Consider the following 17,090-nt stretch of genomic DNA (forward strand, 5'->3'; position numbering starts at 1 on the left):
TGGCAGCAGTCGTCCAGGCCCGGGAACATTTGAGCGTGATGCTTCCAGCCACTACTCTGTTGCTCATTTGTTTTTGGAGCTTTTGGAAGATGCTGCAGTTTGCACATAGGACTGAACCCTGGGAGCCCTGTGTTGAGTCCAGAGACCGAATGAGTTTCAGATCCGTTTAAAACACATCTTTCTGCCCAGATCTCCCATCGAGCCCCCTTGCTATGTTGGCGAAGATAATTGCTTGAGGTTCTTTTATTTGTTGGTTTGTTTTGGTTTTGTTTTCCTAAAGGAACACAGTGATTGTCTTTAAAAGGTAGTGAAACTTCATGAATGGAAGGCATAAAAAAGAGAGATGCTAGTTCATTTATGTTTCAAATAGTAAATTAATAAAACACCATTTGTGGACTCTTTATATGCTCACCATCTAGAGACACAACCTTGCGAGTGCTTGTCTGCACTCGAGAGACTGCGCATCCTGGCAGTTTGGAGCCCTGAGCTAAACCCAGTGACTGGGGTTCTAATAAACCCTGTGTGCGTCCCATTGTTTGCCATCAGGTAACAACCGTCAATAACTCTAGCCCATCTCGGCCTGATCCTTTTATGGGAAGTGCACACATACAACAAGAATTGGCAAAGCTGTTTCTAAAATCTATTGCCACCCAGAATTGTTGAGGTGGTATTTTTCTCTTTCTTCTCCAAACAGGATAATTACTTCTGACCAACACTATACACTTTAATTAAAGTAACTGCAGCTCAAGAGCAAGTTACTCACAACTGTATAGAGAGCTCTAAAAGCTTCAGCCACTGATAAGCATCTCGCTTAGATGGCTCATAATTGCTCCCAGCATCAGGCAGTCGTCGCTGCTGTTTTTACCACTAATTCTGTACAAAGGCAGCAGTACCACAATTGTAGGACACGGTGCATTGTGTAATTTTCTCTCCTTTTTTTTTTCTTTTTTTCTTCCCTTTTTTTTTTTTTTTTTTTTCTTTTTTGCTGGTTTTCTTTCTGGCCAATTTAAAATTTGTCAAAGTCGGTCTTCTTCTGGATCACTGCCCTTTGATATTTCGCGCACTCCATTTGCCACAAACAAGCCGCAGGGCCGCAGTTCATGCTGACTCTAGCAGAAGCAGAGAGAGCTCCATTTATCTTACACTGCCTGCTGAATTCCTACTCATTAACTGGGGGTTCGCTGCCTCTTTTTAACCCCCCAATGGCTGTTACCATCCCTTCAGAGTAACTGGGTGGTAGGAAGAGGGATCCTCTCTGACATCTGTTTGCAGAACCACTGGATGGTGAGGGGTGTGGGGCTGAAGCTTCTTTCTCTTGAAGGAAAGTAATATCGTTCCCACCTTCACCCAGCACCTTTTAACTTTTGAAATACAGGAAGGGGAGAGGGAGGAGATTCCCAAGTGATGGCCGTTTAATCATTTGTTACAAATCATCTCATTATCAATTTCCTCTCCGCATTGAAGAAAACCATATTTATTTAACCTTGACCAAAAATGGCACTAGAGAAAGAATCCTTAGTCTGCTAAATGGGAAGCAGGCTCTGGCCCAGGGCAGGTCGGGAACACGAGAGTGGATCTAGAATAGAAATAATCATGTACAAGTTTCGGTTAGGTTGCGTGCAGGTAAATTGTTTTAATTACTAGTTTGTAGACGTTAGCTTCTTCATCTAAAAGTGGGGATAACGCCCCCACTTAGCCACCATGAATATCAGGTGAATGTGCATTCGCTTTGAATCTACGAAGCATTTTTCAAGCATGGGGATTGGCGTCATTTCCTTTCCACATTAATCAGAAGAAGCGGACAGCCACGTTTGTTATCTCTGTGGCATAGGTCTACTTTTGGAACAAATGGTATAGGAAAAGAAATACGAAAGAAACGGAAGAAGTGGTCTTGTCCCTCAGGCAATTGCGGTTTTTCAGGGGGATCATACATACCAAGTGTATTTGTGGGGCCACAGGCCAGTGGGGATGTAACAGGACATGCTATGAACTCAGCTCCTTTGGGGTTTGCTTTGGCTTTTGGCTCCTTTCTCGATCAGCGCTTAGAATCAAAGACTGCCAAGATGCTTTTTCACAAAGTGGGTGAAAATGACCTCATTTTCCAGATTGAGAGATTAAGGCAAAAAAAGACTTAAGTCATCCAAGACACAAAATAATGGACGCCAGAGCCCAGAACGGAATTGCGGTTCCCTCTGTTGTACTTTTCTCAGGATTTCCCCAGATTTGACCTCAGCTGAATACTGAGCCTGATCACAATTAAACAGGAATTCTTTCCCTTTGTTATCTAAAGCCAGTTTCACTGAAATAAATCTGATTTAGGAGAAAGCCTGTAGGAGTGGATGTTACCTTATGTTCTCAATCTCTTCCCAGATTGGCCCCTGCACCAGGGAGCACGCTGTCAGATCACTTAGACAAACCAATGCACAACTGACTGACTGTGTTCAAAAACATAATTAGGATTTATTCTCTAAGGATAATGAGAAGTATTTAATTTCTGAACAGCTAACTTCATCTTTTTCAGGTTTCTTATTTTTAAAAACTGACCTTTTGTCATTTTATATAGTTCATTTGGGTAGAAGGTGAATTACTAGTTTGTAGTTCCGTGATTATCATAGAGTGTGAAAACAGCTATTGATTCCTGATAGAGGTAAAGAGAGAAAGAATGTGATCTAAGCCCAAATACCATGGTCCTGCACTGCCAGATTCTCAGAACAGGCTTGGTAGAGTCAGTGCAGGACAGATAACATCCTACCAGACTGACTGCCTTAAGGAAATTGAATTCCTTCTCTGGAAATAGAGCCCCAGCCCTCCACGGCCTCTTCGTGTCTCCCTGACATCCTTCTGCCTCCTCAGAGAGCCAGGAGCAGGGAGTAGCTGTGGGGTAGGATGGCCTTCCTAGCCTTCCTAGCCCGGCCTCTTGACGCCAAGACCTGAGCTTTTTCTCCTGGATCCTTACCCTTGTCTTGTGCTCAGAGGGAGATGACAAATCAGTTAAGAGAGAGTGAGAGCTGCCCAGTCCCAAGTGTGAAGCAATCATAAATTCCCTTCCGTCCCTCTCCCTCAACACAAATAGTCTTTAGGCAAAGGAGCCACTTCGTGAAATGTTATCCTGCTCCAGACACACTTTTTGAACGTGGCCCTGTTCCCAGCCAGCCAGGCAGCCTGCCACGCGGCTACTCGGCTGTGCCCACATGGAGCACGCCCTGAGAGGGACGGTATGACACAGGCAGGGGCAGCTCTAGCTGAACACTGCGGCTGGCCCGCGCCTGGCCCTTCCACCCAGCACCCTCTCTGCCCAAGGCATCCTGGGTGTAGAGGGAGTATTGTGGCTTCAGGTGAGGATAAATGTGTCTGTAGACATCTGCGGGAATGCCTTCCTCCCAAGCCTTCTCTTTAGCAGCCAGATGACAGGAAAAGGACCCTTCCTTGGGTTAAGGGGATTCAGGGGCTAAGCTGGTTTTCTGGCAGAAGTGATCAAAGTATCTGAGCTGTGTGTGCTTTTTCTATCACTTGTGTCCATCTTCAAGATGTTGTAAGCTGAAAAGAGCTAGAGTTGCTTGTTTCAGTCAGAAAGCAACATCCTTGGCCAGAAAGTTGGAAGGGAAAGAAGTTCTGGTTCTAATGCATGAGAAGTGGGCTCTTGCCCTGGTCACCTCTTGTACACATGCAGTGTCCTCACTTGGAACCATGGCCGTCCAAGCACTGGGCTTTGGGGTAGGCAGGTGCCTTTTCCCTGAATTAGCAATAGCTTACCACCCATCTCGTCACACTGATTCAGCAGTTCTTTGGTTTGATGCAATATGGTGCAATAATGACAGCATTTTCTGGGAAGGCCAAGGGGCTGTTTTGGTCTGTTCCATTCATCTGGTTTTATTTATAAAAGCACCTGGGCTTGCCTCATTCCAGGAAGCAGTGATTCACAGTTCTGTCAGATGGGGAGACCTGGCTGGCATTTTGTTGGACTGAACCTAAGCTTCTGCCTGCCTGTGGGCTGTCATCAGAATATGTCTGAGAGACCCTGTGCCCCGCCTGGCCCCAGCTGACCCCCTCCAGACTGGGGGGCGAAGGGGCGGCGGGGGGAGCAACTAAGGAAAGGAAAATAGTAAAGACTTTGAGACTTAACTGCCTCAAGAATTCAGAGAATTCTGTGTGGCTTCCTGACTCTTGTGTGGACTGTTTGTATGGGGGCACAGGGCTGCAGGGGGAGTAACAGATTCTTTGATTCCTATTTGGAAATCTCTGGGTGTACTGTATTGATTTTTAAAAATATGAACAGCGGAGCACTAACACAATTGCAAGGAACCTAGGGTTAAACATCCCTGAGAGGATTGCTATTAAAATCAATATGCAAATGCCGTTGTATATATAGATAGTTGTGGCCCCCTTTGAAGAAAAGCAGATATATGAAAATGGGATTTTAAAAAAACTAGATACATTGGGAGAAATTATTCCCATTACGAAAGGATTATTTGCTTTACCAAAGGATTCACTGCAGGGTCCCTTCTAAATAGCTCCCTTAAGGCATTTAAAACAGGATCTGATTTACGCAGTTTTTCCAGAATGCTTTTATGTAAAGAAAGGCACACCTGTGATGGATACAGAAATCGTTTTGCAAGGGGTTGTTTTTTTTTTTCCACCCTATCTTACTATCTTTACAGAGAAATTTCTTTCAACATCGAAAATGTGATTACACAGATCTTTTAAACAGCTACTTATGTTTGTACTTCTGAATCTTAATAAGATTCCAGTCTTTTTTATGCTGATTTTTCAGTCTCAAGGTTGAGGTACGGGTGTGTGTTCTTGTATCTGAGATATTCTGGAGCTGAGTGAGAAGGGTGGTCTGGTCCTTTTCTTTAGCTTCATAAGTATTTAACCAATCAAAGCAAATTGCTTTCTTAAGAGAAGGAAGAAGGGCCCATAAAAGTTGAAATTGGGTTTAAATTTACATAGGCTTCTTAGTGTAACTAAAAAATAAAAAACACTTTAATATCACATTCTTTTATAAAACAGTTTCCCTCTTTGCCAGCTTAGGATTGTTGTTCCATAAACGAGAAACTGAGCACAGAAAAGAGATTTCTGCAAGGTCACCTAGTGCCTTTGGCTGAGTGGAGAATTTTCAGCCTACCAGTCTGATTTTTTTTCTAAGCTTTGAAAGTCTCACCCCTCCCCCGAAATCCTCCACCATAGGATGTGATCTGCCCGTCCATAGGGTGAGGGTCCCCTCCTCCTGCTCTCCTTCAGTGTCATGGCTGGGTAAAAAACACCTCCTGCTACAGAAATCAGCTCTCTCCTCGGAAGCTTCTCTCCAGCTTTGACCCCATGGAGGAGAAATGTGGCTTTTCATTATGTCCTGGCCCCAGGAACACCTGACAGGCTGCTGCCCTGTGGACACTGGTGGGTCAATTTAACTTGTTTCATTTAAAGGGCATTGGCTCTATATCACTTCTCGGCCTTTTGGCTAAGATCAAGTAGAGTATCTGTTCTTATCAGTTTAATATCTGATATGTTCTCTATCCGAGGACAATATATTAAATGGATTTTTGGAATTAGGAGACGGAATAGGAGCTTGCTCCCATCCACTGCACTCGTTGACCTGCTATTGCCGTACTTCCAGGAACCATGCATTCACTCTGGGGGAAATTTTAAAAATAAAAACTGAATTTAAGAAGAGCATGGGCTCTGAAGCCAGAGTATCTAAGCCCAGATCCCAGCTCCATGGTTTCCTAACTTCGCAGCCTTGGGCACGTTACTTCCCTTTTTTGTGAGTCGGTTTCCTCATCTGTAAGGCAGCCATCTTTGAGGGTGTTTGCCAGACTTAAAGGAGAGGAGAGGTACTTCAACATTTCTAGTACACAGCAGCACCACAGTAATGTTAGCTCGCCTTATTTGATCAGACTAGTACTGCCCCTTCTGGATTCAGCTCTTTATGTTAAAATATTTTTAACTCTAAGGTTGGATTTTTAGGAGTTCATGGGGACTTTTTATTTGGGGAAGGTAGAGATGGGAGTAATCTACCTTTCTTCTCCCATTTCAGCCTGTTCCTAAAGTAGGATTCTAGAAAAAGAATGACTTTCCTCCCTGTAGCATATTCTTAAACACCCTCACACACGCACACGACGACTTGCTTTCCTAAAAACCCTGAGGCCCTGCAATCTGGCTAGAAAAGAAAGAAAACCATTCCAAGATATTTAATTGTACAGGGAGCTTACAGGATTGATCGAGAGCTTAGCTTTTTACAATAGTCCAGTGAATAAGAAATGCTCCTGACAAACGATCAATGATAGGATAATCACTCTTTATCCCCCTCCTCATTCTTACCTTCTTTCTTTCAGGGGAACAGGGTTCAGAAGTCAAAAATCTTTATAGACGCCGCTTTTAAATTAAGCAGAAAATAGACATTGACATATTTGTTAATCTCCCTTAAATCATTACCAGGGCTGGCTGCTTTGCTGTACAAGGAGAGAGGGGCCCTCGGTGTGCTACACAAGGGTCTAACTAGCTTAAGAGCAGCCTTTTATTTTTAGAAAATAAAATTTAGCAAACCTTTTCTCCCCCCCACTTAAAGCACACAAATCCTTGACTTTCTCTTGTGCATTTTAAAATACACACACCCTCCACTTCCGTCTGTTCCTTGCTTTGATGCTTTTCTGAGATAGGTCTTGAACTGTGATCAGAGGCATTAAGGAAGGAATCAAACAAGGCAACCTTTGGGGGAATTTCTGTGATCTTCCTAGTCTCAGGAGGGCCAGAGCATTGCAGGTGTTTATTCTGTTACTCTTTTAAAGCTCTGGACTAGCTTGACTGGGTAGACAAGACCTTTGTTAGTCCAGGAGCCAGCCTTCTCTGTCCCTCCAACTTGGTAAAGCCAACACCTTGTTTCCAGGATGCTGTACTCCTGAGCCCAGAAGTCCTCCCTCTCTGCACCCAGTGCTGAGCTGTGCTCTTAACTCCTTTCCTAACACAATGAACTAAACTCTCCAATTGATCTGCCCTTCTGTGGCCACTGCCAGGATTCCTGCTTGGCCGCTGTTGGTGCCATTTCATGTGGAAGAACACAAGCTTTGGAGATAGCCAGACCCAAGTGTAAATCCTGACTGCTACTTAAGAGTTGGATGCCATTGGGCAAGTAACTTTACATTTCAGAGCCATGGTTTTTCTCATTTGTAAAATAGATGCCCTGTCTGTAAGGTTGGGTTGTTACAAGGATTAGAGACAATGTACGTGAAGCAACTTGGAAAGCGCTCAGTGACATTGAGATCTACAGCTTGGCAGCGGTGTTAACAGCTGACCCGACCTAGGTCTGAATTGTGCATGGTGACTTACGAGCTATGTGATCCTGAAAGCATTGAGTGTGGTGCCTGGCACATAGTAAGTGCTCAGTAAATGGTACGTGTTCTATATGGTACAGGTGTACACATATATGTACACGTACAGATATACACATATGCAAGCACAGTTTTGGTTATTTACCCAGAGGGAGGATGTTCTAAAGGTCTGGAACTTCCTATTCATCCATATCCTTGCTCCTGCCATCCCTTGTCCCTGGCAGGGCTGTGATTTTACCTGCTGTTGTATTAGTTCTTGATCTCACACTAACATGAGGAGCTACCCTTAAATCTTAGGCCTGCCCAGCAGGTTTCAGGGACTCTGGGGTTGGAGCATGAGTGGTGGGAGAGTGGATGCTCAGGGTGCTCAGGGCTGTGACTCCTTGCCAACCAGTACAGAAGTGTTGTAAGACTAAAGTCCCACTGTACAACCAGTCTCCGGCCTGAACATCACTGCGCCTGAATGTGGCTCTGGACTAGCCTATTTCTACAACACAAGAGCAAACAACGTGCTCTCCCAAGCTCAGACTTACCGTTTGATTAAGGAGTAAAACATACAGTCAGGTGACTCCCAGAGGATACTAAGCACTCTGCCCTTAGTGGGAAGTGTGCATAATTTCTAAGTCATGGGCAGCCTTAGACTGAAGAGTGGAAAACAAGGAGGATAGGGGGGCAAGTGATGTAGAGAGAAAGGCCCAGTGCCTTCCAGGTCCTGTGTCACAGAAGCCATCTACATGAACTTTTAAACACTCCCAACAGCATCAAGAGGACAAGTTCTTGGATCACTGTAATGAACGAGTCTAAAGCCACTGCTTTCTTGTATGATGGGGAGATGGCTCCTGACTCACAGAGTGAAGGAAACATTTCTGTTTCACCCTGGCAGTCAAGGAACCAGGTCTGGGCTGGTATTAAAACTTCACTTTGGGTGTTCTGAAACGGTGCAAACAAATGATACTGTGTTCATATCAACATGAAGGTGGGTGAGTGGAATGTAAAGTAAGTTGAAGGAGGAATATTTAGTGAGTAATGCTATGGGCCACATTCTGTCTTAGGGACGTGGGATATAAAGAAACGATACAACAAACATGGCTGATTCAGGAGATAATCTCATAAACAGATGTAATGTGGTAAATATGATGATCAGTGTTTACAAAAATATTAGGACAGGGGCGCCTGGGTGGCTCAGTTGTTAAGCATCTGCCTTAGGCTCAGATCATGATCTCAGGGTCCTGGGATTGAGCCCCACTCAGCAGGCAGTCTTTTTGTCCCTCCGCCTCTGCCCCTACCCATGCTGTCTCTTCTCTCAGATAAATAAATAAAATCTTTTAAAATATTAGGACAAAGTTTAAAAAAAAAATCTTAGGCATGCCTAGGAAACTGTCTGATCTACAGAGCAGGAATTATTGGAGATGTTGTCTTGGTCTCAGTTATGGAATGGGACTAAGACGGAACTTCAGCTGTATCAGCCAGGAGCCTGCCATCATCATTTAGCCTTTTCTGAAATGAACGAGATTCTGCTACTGAAGCACTTCCTTGTCTTCTGGCCCAAGTAAGCAAGAAGAGACAAGATAACATAGTGTCCCAAATCTCTGGGGGCCACGCTGCTGTATCTGAGACCTGGCTCTGCCCCTTGCTAGTTTTGTAACCTTGGTGAGTGACATAAATTCTCAGTGCCTCAGTCTGCTCACCTGTAAGATGAGAATAGTAAGAATACCAGCTTTAAGGTGGTTGTAAGGATTAAGCGAGTTAGTAGATACAAATCACTTAGAATAGTGCCCCATACCCCACAAATACTAACTTTGACTTCTGATTTTAGGCATCAGGGAGCCAGGAAAAACATTTTTTTTTTAGCTTGGCTTATTTTTTAATTTTCCATTTGATATAATTTCACCAAACAAGTTACTAGAAGAGTACAAAGGACTTGTGATGCCTTTTTCTTAGATTTACCTGTTGGTAACATCTTGTCCCATTTGTTTTATCGTTTGCATGTGCTCATGTACATGTGCTTACTTATGCACTCTCCACACACACACAGTTTCTGCGAACCATCTGACAGTCATTTGTAGACATCATGCTCCTTTATCCATAGATGTTTAGTGTGTGTTTCTAAGGACACAGACTTTCTCTTATGTAACCCAAGACGCTTATCTACATCAGGAACTATAACATTGATACAATACTACTCTCTGATTCATGATTCATATCAAGATTTTACCAGTTGTCCCAATAATGTCCTTTATAGACTTTTTTCTTTTTTTGTGGTTTAGATCTGAGATCTAACCCTAGACCACACACTGCAGCCTGTTTTCAGTTATTTAGCCTGTCATCATCTTGACTTTTTTTTTTTTTTTTAAATACAGACCACGTTTTTTTGGGTGGGGTAAGATTTTCTTTTTTTAAGATCTTATTTATTTATTTGACAGTGAGAGAGAAAGAGAACACAAGCAGGGGGAGCGGCAGGGAGAGGGAGAAGCAGACTCTCTGCTGAGCAGGGAGCCCGATGTGGTCCTCGATCCCAGAACCCTGGGATCATGACTTGAGCTGAAGGCAGATGCTTAACCAACTGAGCCACCCAGTTGGTTGTGGTAATCTCCACACCCAACATGGAGCTTGAACTCACGACCCTGAGATCACGAGTCACATGCTCACTGACCAAGCCAGCCAAGCACCACAGGCCCCTTTTTTGTAGCATGTTTCTCAATCTGTGTTTGGTTTATATTTCCCCATGGTTAAATTCAGATAACGCATTTTTGGCAGGAATATTGCAGAAGTGTTATTTATGATCAGGACATCATATCAGGAGGCATATGTCAGTTTTTCCTATTCTTGATGGTAATTGTGATTACTTGTTTAAGGTTTTGTTGGCTAATAGTAATTTGTGAGGGGATACTTTGAGACAATGTAAATATTCTGTTCCTCATCAAACTCTCACCCACTAGTTTTAGTATCCGTTGATAATTCTTGGCAGAATCAATTGCTGTGACAGTGGTAAAATGGTGGTTTTCTAATTCCATCATTCCTTCTACATATATTAATTATTATTCTGCTGGAAGGGAGAACTTTCCCTTCCCTCTTCCCCTATTTAATTATTTATATTAGGATGGACTCACAGGTTATTTCATCCCATAAATATTCTGGTAATTAATATCATCCTATTTTTGATAAATTTGATACTCAGACTGTCCCAGATTTGGCCAGTGGGAACACGTTCAACCCGGCTCCTATGTCCTTTTAACACATCCCAATCACTTGAGTGTGGTCTTGCTTTTTATGACCGTATGTTCCAGGCTCATCTTCTGTTTTTCCTGCCCCAGCCCTGGAATCATCCACTGTTTCTCCAAGGAGTCTGGGTTCCTCTTACTAGAGAAGGAAAAATGTTTGCTTCCCTGTCTAGGGTGTTACAACTGAGATAATCTCACCTCAGAAGAAATCAGTTGGCTCTCTTCCCATCGATTCTTTAGGCAGAGCCGCCCCAGAATTGGATGGGCCTTCATCTCATCCCATAGCCCTGCTCTGCTTGGCATGGAAAGAAGGCTGCTGAGTGTTAGGGCCCCAGTGTGATAGGTCAACGATTGCCCTCTGTGTGAGAGCCCAAGAGGAGATAGCCGGCAGCTCTCTTCCTCGTGGTTTTCAAGTAGTGATGGGCTTAAAAAAAAGGAGGTGGAGGTAGGCATCTGAAAAACCTCATAAAAATGAAACTGGGTCCTGTGGCTACATCCCTGTTCTATTAACATGTGTTTATCTATAATACTTACGGCTCACTCAGCAGCCCAAGGCTGTTTATGGCATATGATTCATAGTGGCATAAAAAGCAAGGCCTGTTTCCAGACAGACATGCCTGAAATAGACCTTTCTCTTCTGCAACCCATCACCTGTGGTCATGTATTTATTTGTCAGCTTTGGTGACAAAGCACTTCAGGTTGTCCCCAACACCAGGGGCTGTCACCTATTGCTCCTTCAGCTAGACTTACTCCTCTTTACTAGGCAGGCAGCTAAATTTTCAGTATTGATTACAAGTCCCTTCTGAGAGTAATTAGGAAGGAAAGCATAACATAGCAGCACCTCTACTGGGACGCTACTGACTGAAGGCAGGAGTCGGGGCGGGGTGGGGGGTGTCTGGGGAGGGGGCTCCTCCCTGTTACAAGGAATTCCAGATTTCTTGCAGGAATCTGTTGAATGAGGGTACTGGGTGCTTAGAAGCTTAGTGATCCAAATGGGATTTGTAGGCTGCCTTTCTCTTTTCCCTTCTTCCTTCACTTTTAGCCCAAGAACTAGAATGTCTTTCTCTCTCTGGTCAGGGGTTGGCTCTGGCAGTAGCAGCCCAGCTGTAGACTAGGAAGCTGGCTAATCTAACCTGTTGAGCTGGCAGAAGACACCCAGATCTGGCTCTAATTAGAGTACATTCTACTGGTTTCAGGTTAAGAGTTTTCAGACCCGAGATTAGAAGCTGTGGAGTAACAGCAGCTTGCAACTTTAGGAGTCCTTGAGTGGGTGACTTGTGTGGACTTGGGAGAAGGGGCTGCTGGTCTGGGCCTGGAGGCGTAGCGACTGCTCCCCACCCTGCCCCACATTCACAGTAGTCAGGCCCGGGCCTGGTGTCTTGCCTGGGGAAGGAGGCGCCTGGCTGTGACTCAGTGAGAGACACAGTCCCCCAGGCGGTTGTGTGCACCTGCTCAGAGAAGGACTTGGGGAAGGGGACTCCCATAGCTGCTTCTACAGTTGTGACCTCCACAGGGAAAGGAGGACATGTGGGCTCCCCATGGTAAGATAAGGACCAGTCTGGCATCTCACAGAGTTCTGTTACTCAGCAAAGAGGTGGTGAAGACAATGGAGAGCCAGGCCACAGGCGCGCGGGTCGGGTGGGGGGATGTTTTTGAGCTTCCCATGACTATGGCTGCTTCTGTGCAGAGAGATTCCTGGTCGTCGCAGAGTGTGACGGGCAGGTTTACTTAATTGCAGGCACCCCAGAGCTAAGCCCAGCTGAGCGGAAGGAGCTGGAGAACAAGTTGAAGGAGCGGGAGGAGTTCCTAATTCCCATTTACCATCAGGTAGCCGTGCAGTTTGCTGACTTGCACGACACACCAGGCCGGATGCAGGAGAAGGGTGTTATTAACGTAAGTACAGCGGTTGCCACTTCCCCTGACTTGTCAGAGCCCTGCGAGCAGGCAAGCGAGCGTATGTCTCGTGCACAGAGACTCACCAGCAGGAAGCTGTTAGGGTTGGATTGAGACAGCTTGTGCAGATCAAACCATTTTCAATTTTTTTGGAGAGACTTTTCCTTTTTTTGTTTATCCGTTGTCAGCCCAAAATGATTTCTGGTTTACATGGCCATGGACCCCTCAGAAGGCAAGCTCCATTTTACTGGTGGGAAACTGAGTCTCACATGGCTCCTCTGGGGAGAGATGCGCGGGTGGTCCTAAAGCTGTGGATTCAGTGTCAGGGTTCCAGCAGCAGCCAGTTCACATCTGACCTGCGTGCAAGTTGTTTGAGCCATTCGGCTCCAAACCAGTTCCGCACTGTCTCATTACCTGGAGATTCACAGCCGCCCTGCCAGAACATCCCAGCCTCGGGTGGGGCTCGCATTGACGGGGCCATGTCCGGGCGCAGTGCCCTGGGCCGGGGGCTGTAGCTCCCACCTGGGGAGACGGCGGCAGGTGCCTGAGCGCTGGCCAGCTGTTAAGTCTCTGAGGGGCCTGCTAGAGAGGATGGGTTTTTGTGCCAGTGGAGCTCCCTCTGGACTGGGCACTGCGCAGGGCTTGGGGCTGCGGTGGCTGAGCGTGTTCCTGTGTGTACGTAGGACATCCTGGACTGGAGGACAGCCCGCACTTTCTTCTATTGGAGGCTGCGGCGTCTCCTGCTGGAGGACCTGGTCAAAAAGAAAATCCACAACGCCAACCCAGAGCTGACTGACGGCCAGATCCAGGCCATGTTACGGCGCTGGTTTGTAGAAGTGGAAGGGACCGTGAAGGTAGGTGGATGCCCTCAGAGGAGCCTTCGTGCTCTGCTCCTTATCCCCACCTGAGGATCCCCAGGCCTCTCAAGGCAGGAGTGGAAGGGAAGCCCACAGGCCTCAGCCCTGTCTCCTCCCCATACAGACATGTCATGATAGAGGTCCTAGGACATTTTTTGCTGCTCGTTCTGTCCTTCAGCAAACCTTTTTGAAGACTTACTATGTACCAGACATTGCATTAGGCCCCAAAAGCGACAGAGGCAGATGTTCTTCCTATCCACACCGAGCCCACCATCTCGAGGGAGAGATGGATTGGCCAAGAGGTCATGTACAACAGTGTGGCTGATATCAAACATAGCACACCCAGGACATCATGGAGCACAGAGAAGGGCACCTGAGCCACTCTGCAGGAAGGAGGAGGAGAGTTAGGACTTCCAGAAGTGGTGTCTCAGCAGACCTGAAAACAAAGTAGGAATGAACCAGCAGAAAAGGTTGGGATGGGGGTGAGGAGTAGGGGGAAGGTAGGAGGAATGTTCCAGGAAGAAGGAATGACATGTTTCAAGGCCTGATAGCAAGAGTATCATGCATCCAAAGCACTGCAGATATTTCAAGATGGCAAGAGATCCCAAGAGATTGGGATTGTGCTGGGCCGTGGAAGGTGTGCTGAGGGTTTGGACTGCGGTCTGTGGGGAGCCACTGAGGTATTTAAAGCAGCAGAGTGATGTGTTCTGATTTGTGTCGCAGAAGACCGCTCAGGAGGCTGGATAGGGGGTCAGGAGCAAGAAGCCTAATCAGAGGTGATGGTTATCTGGGCAGGAGGTGCTGGGGCTTCAACTGAAGAGCTTCTGGTTTCAGATCTGAACTGGAAGGAAATTTCCACCCTGCCTGCAGGGAACCATGAATCCGGCATCTTCTTGGGATGATCTCATGGAGAGGACACAGGGCTTGGACCAGTGCCCCCACTGAGATGGTGTCCCTGGTGCTCTGGCCCCAGGGCTGGGCTGGGCTGGGTCTGAGCCCAGGTTGACGAGACACCAGCATTTGCCCCTGGAATTGTGGGCTGCACAAGACAGTCCATAAGAGGATGGGAAGAAAGAGTCGGAACTTTTATTTCTCTATTTACTTTTATTAAGAAAAAGAAATTGACCTTTATTGGTAGTTTATTATGGGTTAAAAGTAAATCATATATGTCATATATCCATTTTATCAGAATATCGATAGTATATGCTGAAAATGTCTTTTCCTTATAGTTGATCAGAACATTTGGTGCCTCCTGGGTTAGCATGCTGAAGGAGGGCAAGCCCTTGAGCCTCTTCCTGCAAAGTGTTTCTTGACGTCTCTGTCGACTGTTCTCAGGAAGGAACTCCCAGGATTTGCCGTCATTGTTAAAGCCAGTGAATCTGGGTGCTTCGAAGATTCACCTCTGTGTTAAGCCTACCCATTTCTTTACGACTGAAAAGCTTCTTTAGATAAATATTTCAGATGTGCAGCAGGCAAGCGCAGCCTTATGCGACATCTGGTTCAGGTTAAGGTCAGTCTGTGGCATCATAATTGAGTGAGACAATTTTGTCAGTGGCTACTGGCAGCTTCTAGTGGAAGTTGGCATTGAAAGTCACGCAAGTGTAAAATAAGAGGTTGTTCTCCAGTTAAGAGTGGCCGGCTAGGTAAATGGAGTGTGTGTGCGTGGCCAGGAGCGGCCCGCACCGCCTTCCTACCACATTAGTCAGTAATGGACGTGCATGGCCTCAGTAAGCACAAGGATGAGGAGAAGGAATAGCTTCCCTCCGAGCATGAAGCGAGTGGATAGGCCCTTCAGTTGATCCTTAGCATCCTGTAGCCAGGGGATGGTGCGTCTAGAGAAGCAGGTCCTTGCTGTCTCGTAGAGCTGGAGGGAACAGTGGGCTGTCTATACACAGACCCAGCTGGAAATCGAGTGCAGGAGACAACCCCGGCCCCAGAGGGCAGGAGGAGGCTGCCTGAGGCACTGGGAGCCAACTGTACCCAGGCATTTAAGCTGTTCCTTCCCTCCCTCCGTCTACAAAAGACCGCATTCTCTTGAGCTCTTTAGTCCAGGAGGACAGCTGAGGAGAGAAAGGAAGGGCAGGGATGCTAGGATGTGGCTTTGAAACCTCCTTCCATATTCTGCAGGCTCAGCAGGACTAGTTGAGTGTGGGGTGGCTGATAAAATCTCTAGCGCCCTTGAGAGAAGGAAGTGTTGCACAGGTCAGAAGCGGTCTGTGCTGCCTCTGAAGGGCTGGCATAGAATCGGCTCTGTATTGGGGAATGGCTTGAAACCTTAAAAATGTCACCCCTCCGCCCCCCACTGGTTCTTCAAACAGTGATAAATATTGTGCACTGAGTCTCAAGTGCAAACACCAGCCAAGTCTAGACCTTGGCTTTGCATCAGGAAGTGACCCTCTGATCCTCTTTGGTGGAATGGCAGGGAATGGCATTTAGTGATCGGCACCTCTGAGCCGTGCTGTGTGTTCTTTTGTCCCAGAGAATTTTTTTTTTTTTTTTTTAATCTCCATCCTGAAGAAAGAGATTGAGGGACAGAAAATTTGAAGACACTGCGATGTTATGTGACTTAGCAGGGCAATTCTTTTGTTTCCCATAGAGGAATCTGTTCCCGGGAGTCACGGGACTCTGTGGGAACCCACTGGAACAGTCCTGCTGTAGGAAATAGTAAGGTTTATGGTTCAGGGCTTCGCTGCAGAGAGAAGCAAAGCATCACTGCAGCTCCCTGAAAACAGTACCAAGAATTTCAGTTTAAATTGGGTCATAGGAATACAGTGCGTGTCTGTTGTGCAGGTAGGTTCTCTGTCTCGATTCTTAGATCCACAGTCTGAGGTATGTGGAATTTCAAAGACTGATTTTTCCCCCCAAGCCCCAGTAGTAGAAACTGAGATGGGAACTGTGTGGGGCCATGAGCAGAACGTGGTCTTCGGAATCTCACGAATGTGGTGCATCCCAGCCCTGCCGGCTTGGACATGGTATTTATTTAAGCCTCCGTCCCTTCCTGTGTAAAATAGAGAAGATGTTTCTTTCACAGGGTTCGGTGAGTTTTAAATGACATGATAAATAAGATATGAAGCACAGTGCCTGGCACTCAGTAGACACTCGAGATGCCCGTTTGCTCCTCTTCTCTCAGCTCAGCACACGTCAGAGGGTAAACTGAGAGCTACAGACGTGTGACTTCGTGATCATGGCAGGAGTCTTGAGCACAGTCTATTCTCAGTGCGTGTGCTTTGATGTGGTTTGCTCTAACTTACCCGTAATCTAGGGTGCCAAAATTCGTTCTTATGATTCAGATCATTTACCACCCATTCACTGTACTCTGGATTTCCAAACGAGATGGTCAGTCAGTGGAGGCCCCTGTGAGGATGACAGAGGAGAAAGCACCAGTGATAGGGTTATATGATTTCCCCTGTCCCCAAAGCCCAGCCTCAAGCTACCCCTGGACGAATCTCATGCACCAAACTTTTGATTTCAGGCCAGGGAAGGAGGAGGGAAGGCAGAACCTAGAAAACATGTTTTGGGCCCTGGGTGGGGCTGAGACTGGAGTAGCTCTGAGGAGACGGGGTCCACAGGCCACCCCAGCCCACATGGCTGTTTGCTATTTTACTCCAAAGCCTCAGAAAAAAATCACATTGCCGGAGGGGTCTCCAGATAGCTCCCAAGATGAGTTATTTACAGGGCATGGTAATTAGGACTCACATCCATCAGACAGTGCCCTGGTCATTCTCTGGTCCTCCTGTACATTGAATAAGGAGGACTTAACAGCTATCCAATACTTAGAAAGGAAACTTTCTAAA

The 17,090-nt window shown here is 46.2% G+C and overlaps 1 protein-coding gene and 1 non-coding gene across 13 annotated transcripts in view; both read left to right on the forward strand.

Annotated features, from left to right (window-relative positions):
* The window catches only part of ACACA (acetyl-CoA carboxylase alpha), a 280,433-nt gene that overhangs the window by 255,218 nt on the left and 8,125 nt on the right, over window positions 1-17,090 (forward strand). For all 12 annotated transcript variants that reach the window (XM_035026634.1, XM_035026635.1, XM_035026633.1 and 9 more), the window contains 2 exons: window positions 12,285-12,439; window positions 13,123-13,293. In XM_035026634.1, coding sequence (XP_034882525.1) covers window positions 12,285-12,439; window positions 13,123-13,293 — 326 coding nt within the window. The remainder of the gene's footprint in view (window positions 1-12,284; window positions 12,440-13,122; window positions 13,294-17,090) is intronic.
* LOC118025349 lies at window positions 5,439-5,630 on the forward strand. The gene has a single exon (XR_004683288.1). It is a non-coding gene; the product is annotated as a U2 spliceosomal RNA (small nuclear RNA).

Source organism: Mirounga leonina, unplaced genomic scaffold (assembly GCF_011800145.1).
Source record: "Mirounga leonina isolate KUSES-001 unplaced genomic scaffold, KU_Mleo_1.0 Mir_200, whole genome shotgun sequence".
Classification (NCBI taxonomy): Eukaryota; Metazoa; Chordata; class Mammalia; order Carnivora; family Phocidae; genus Mirounga; species Mirounga leonina.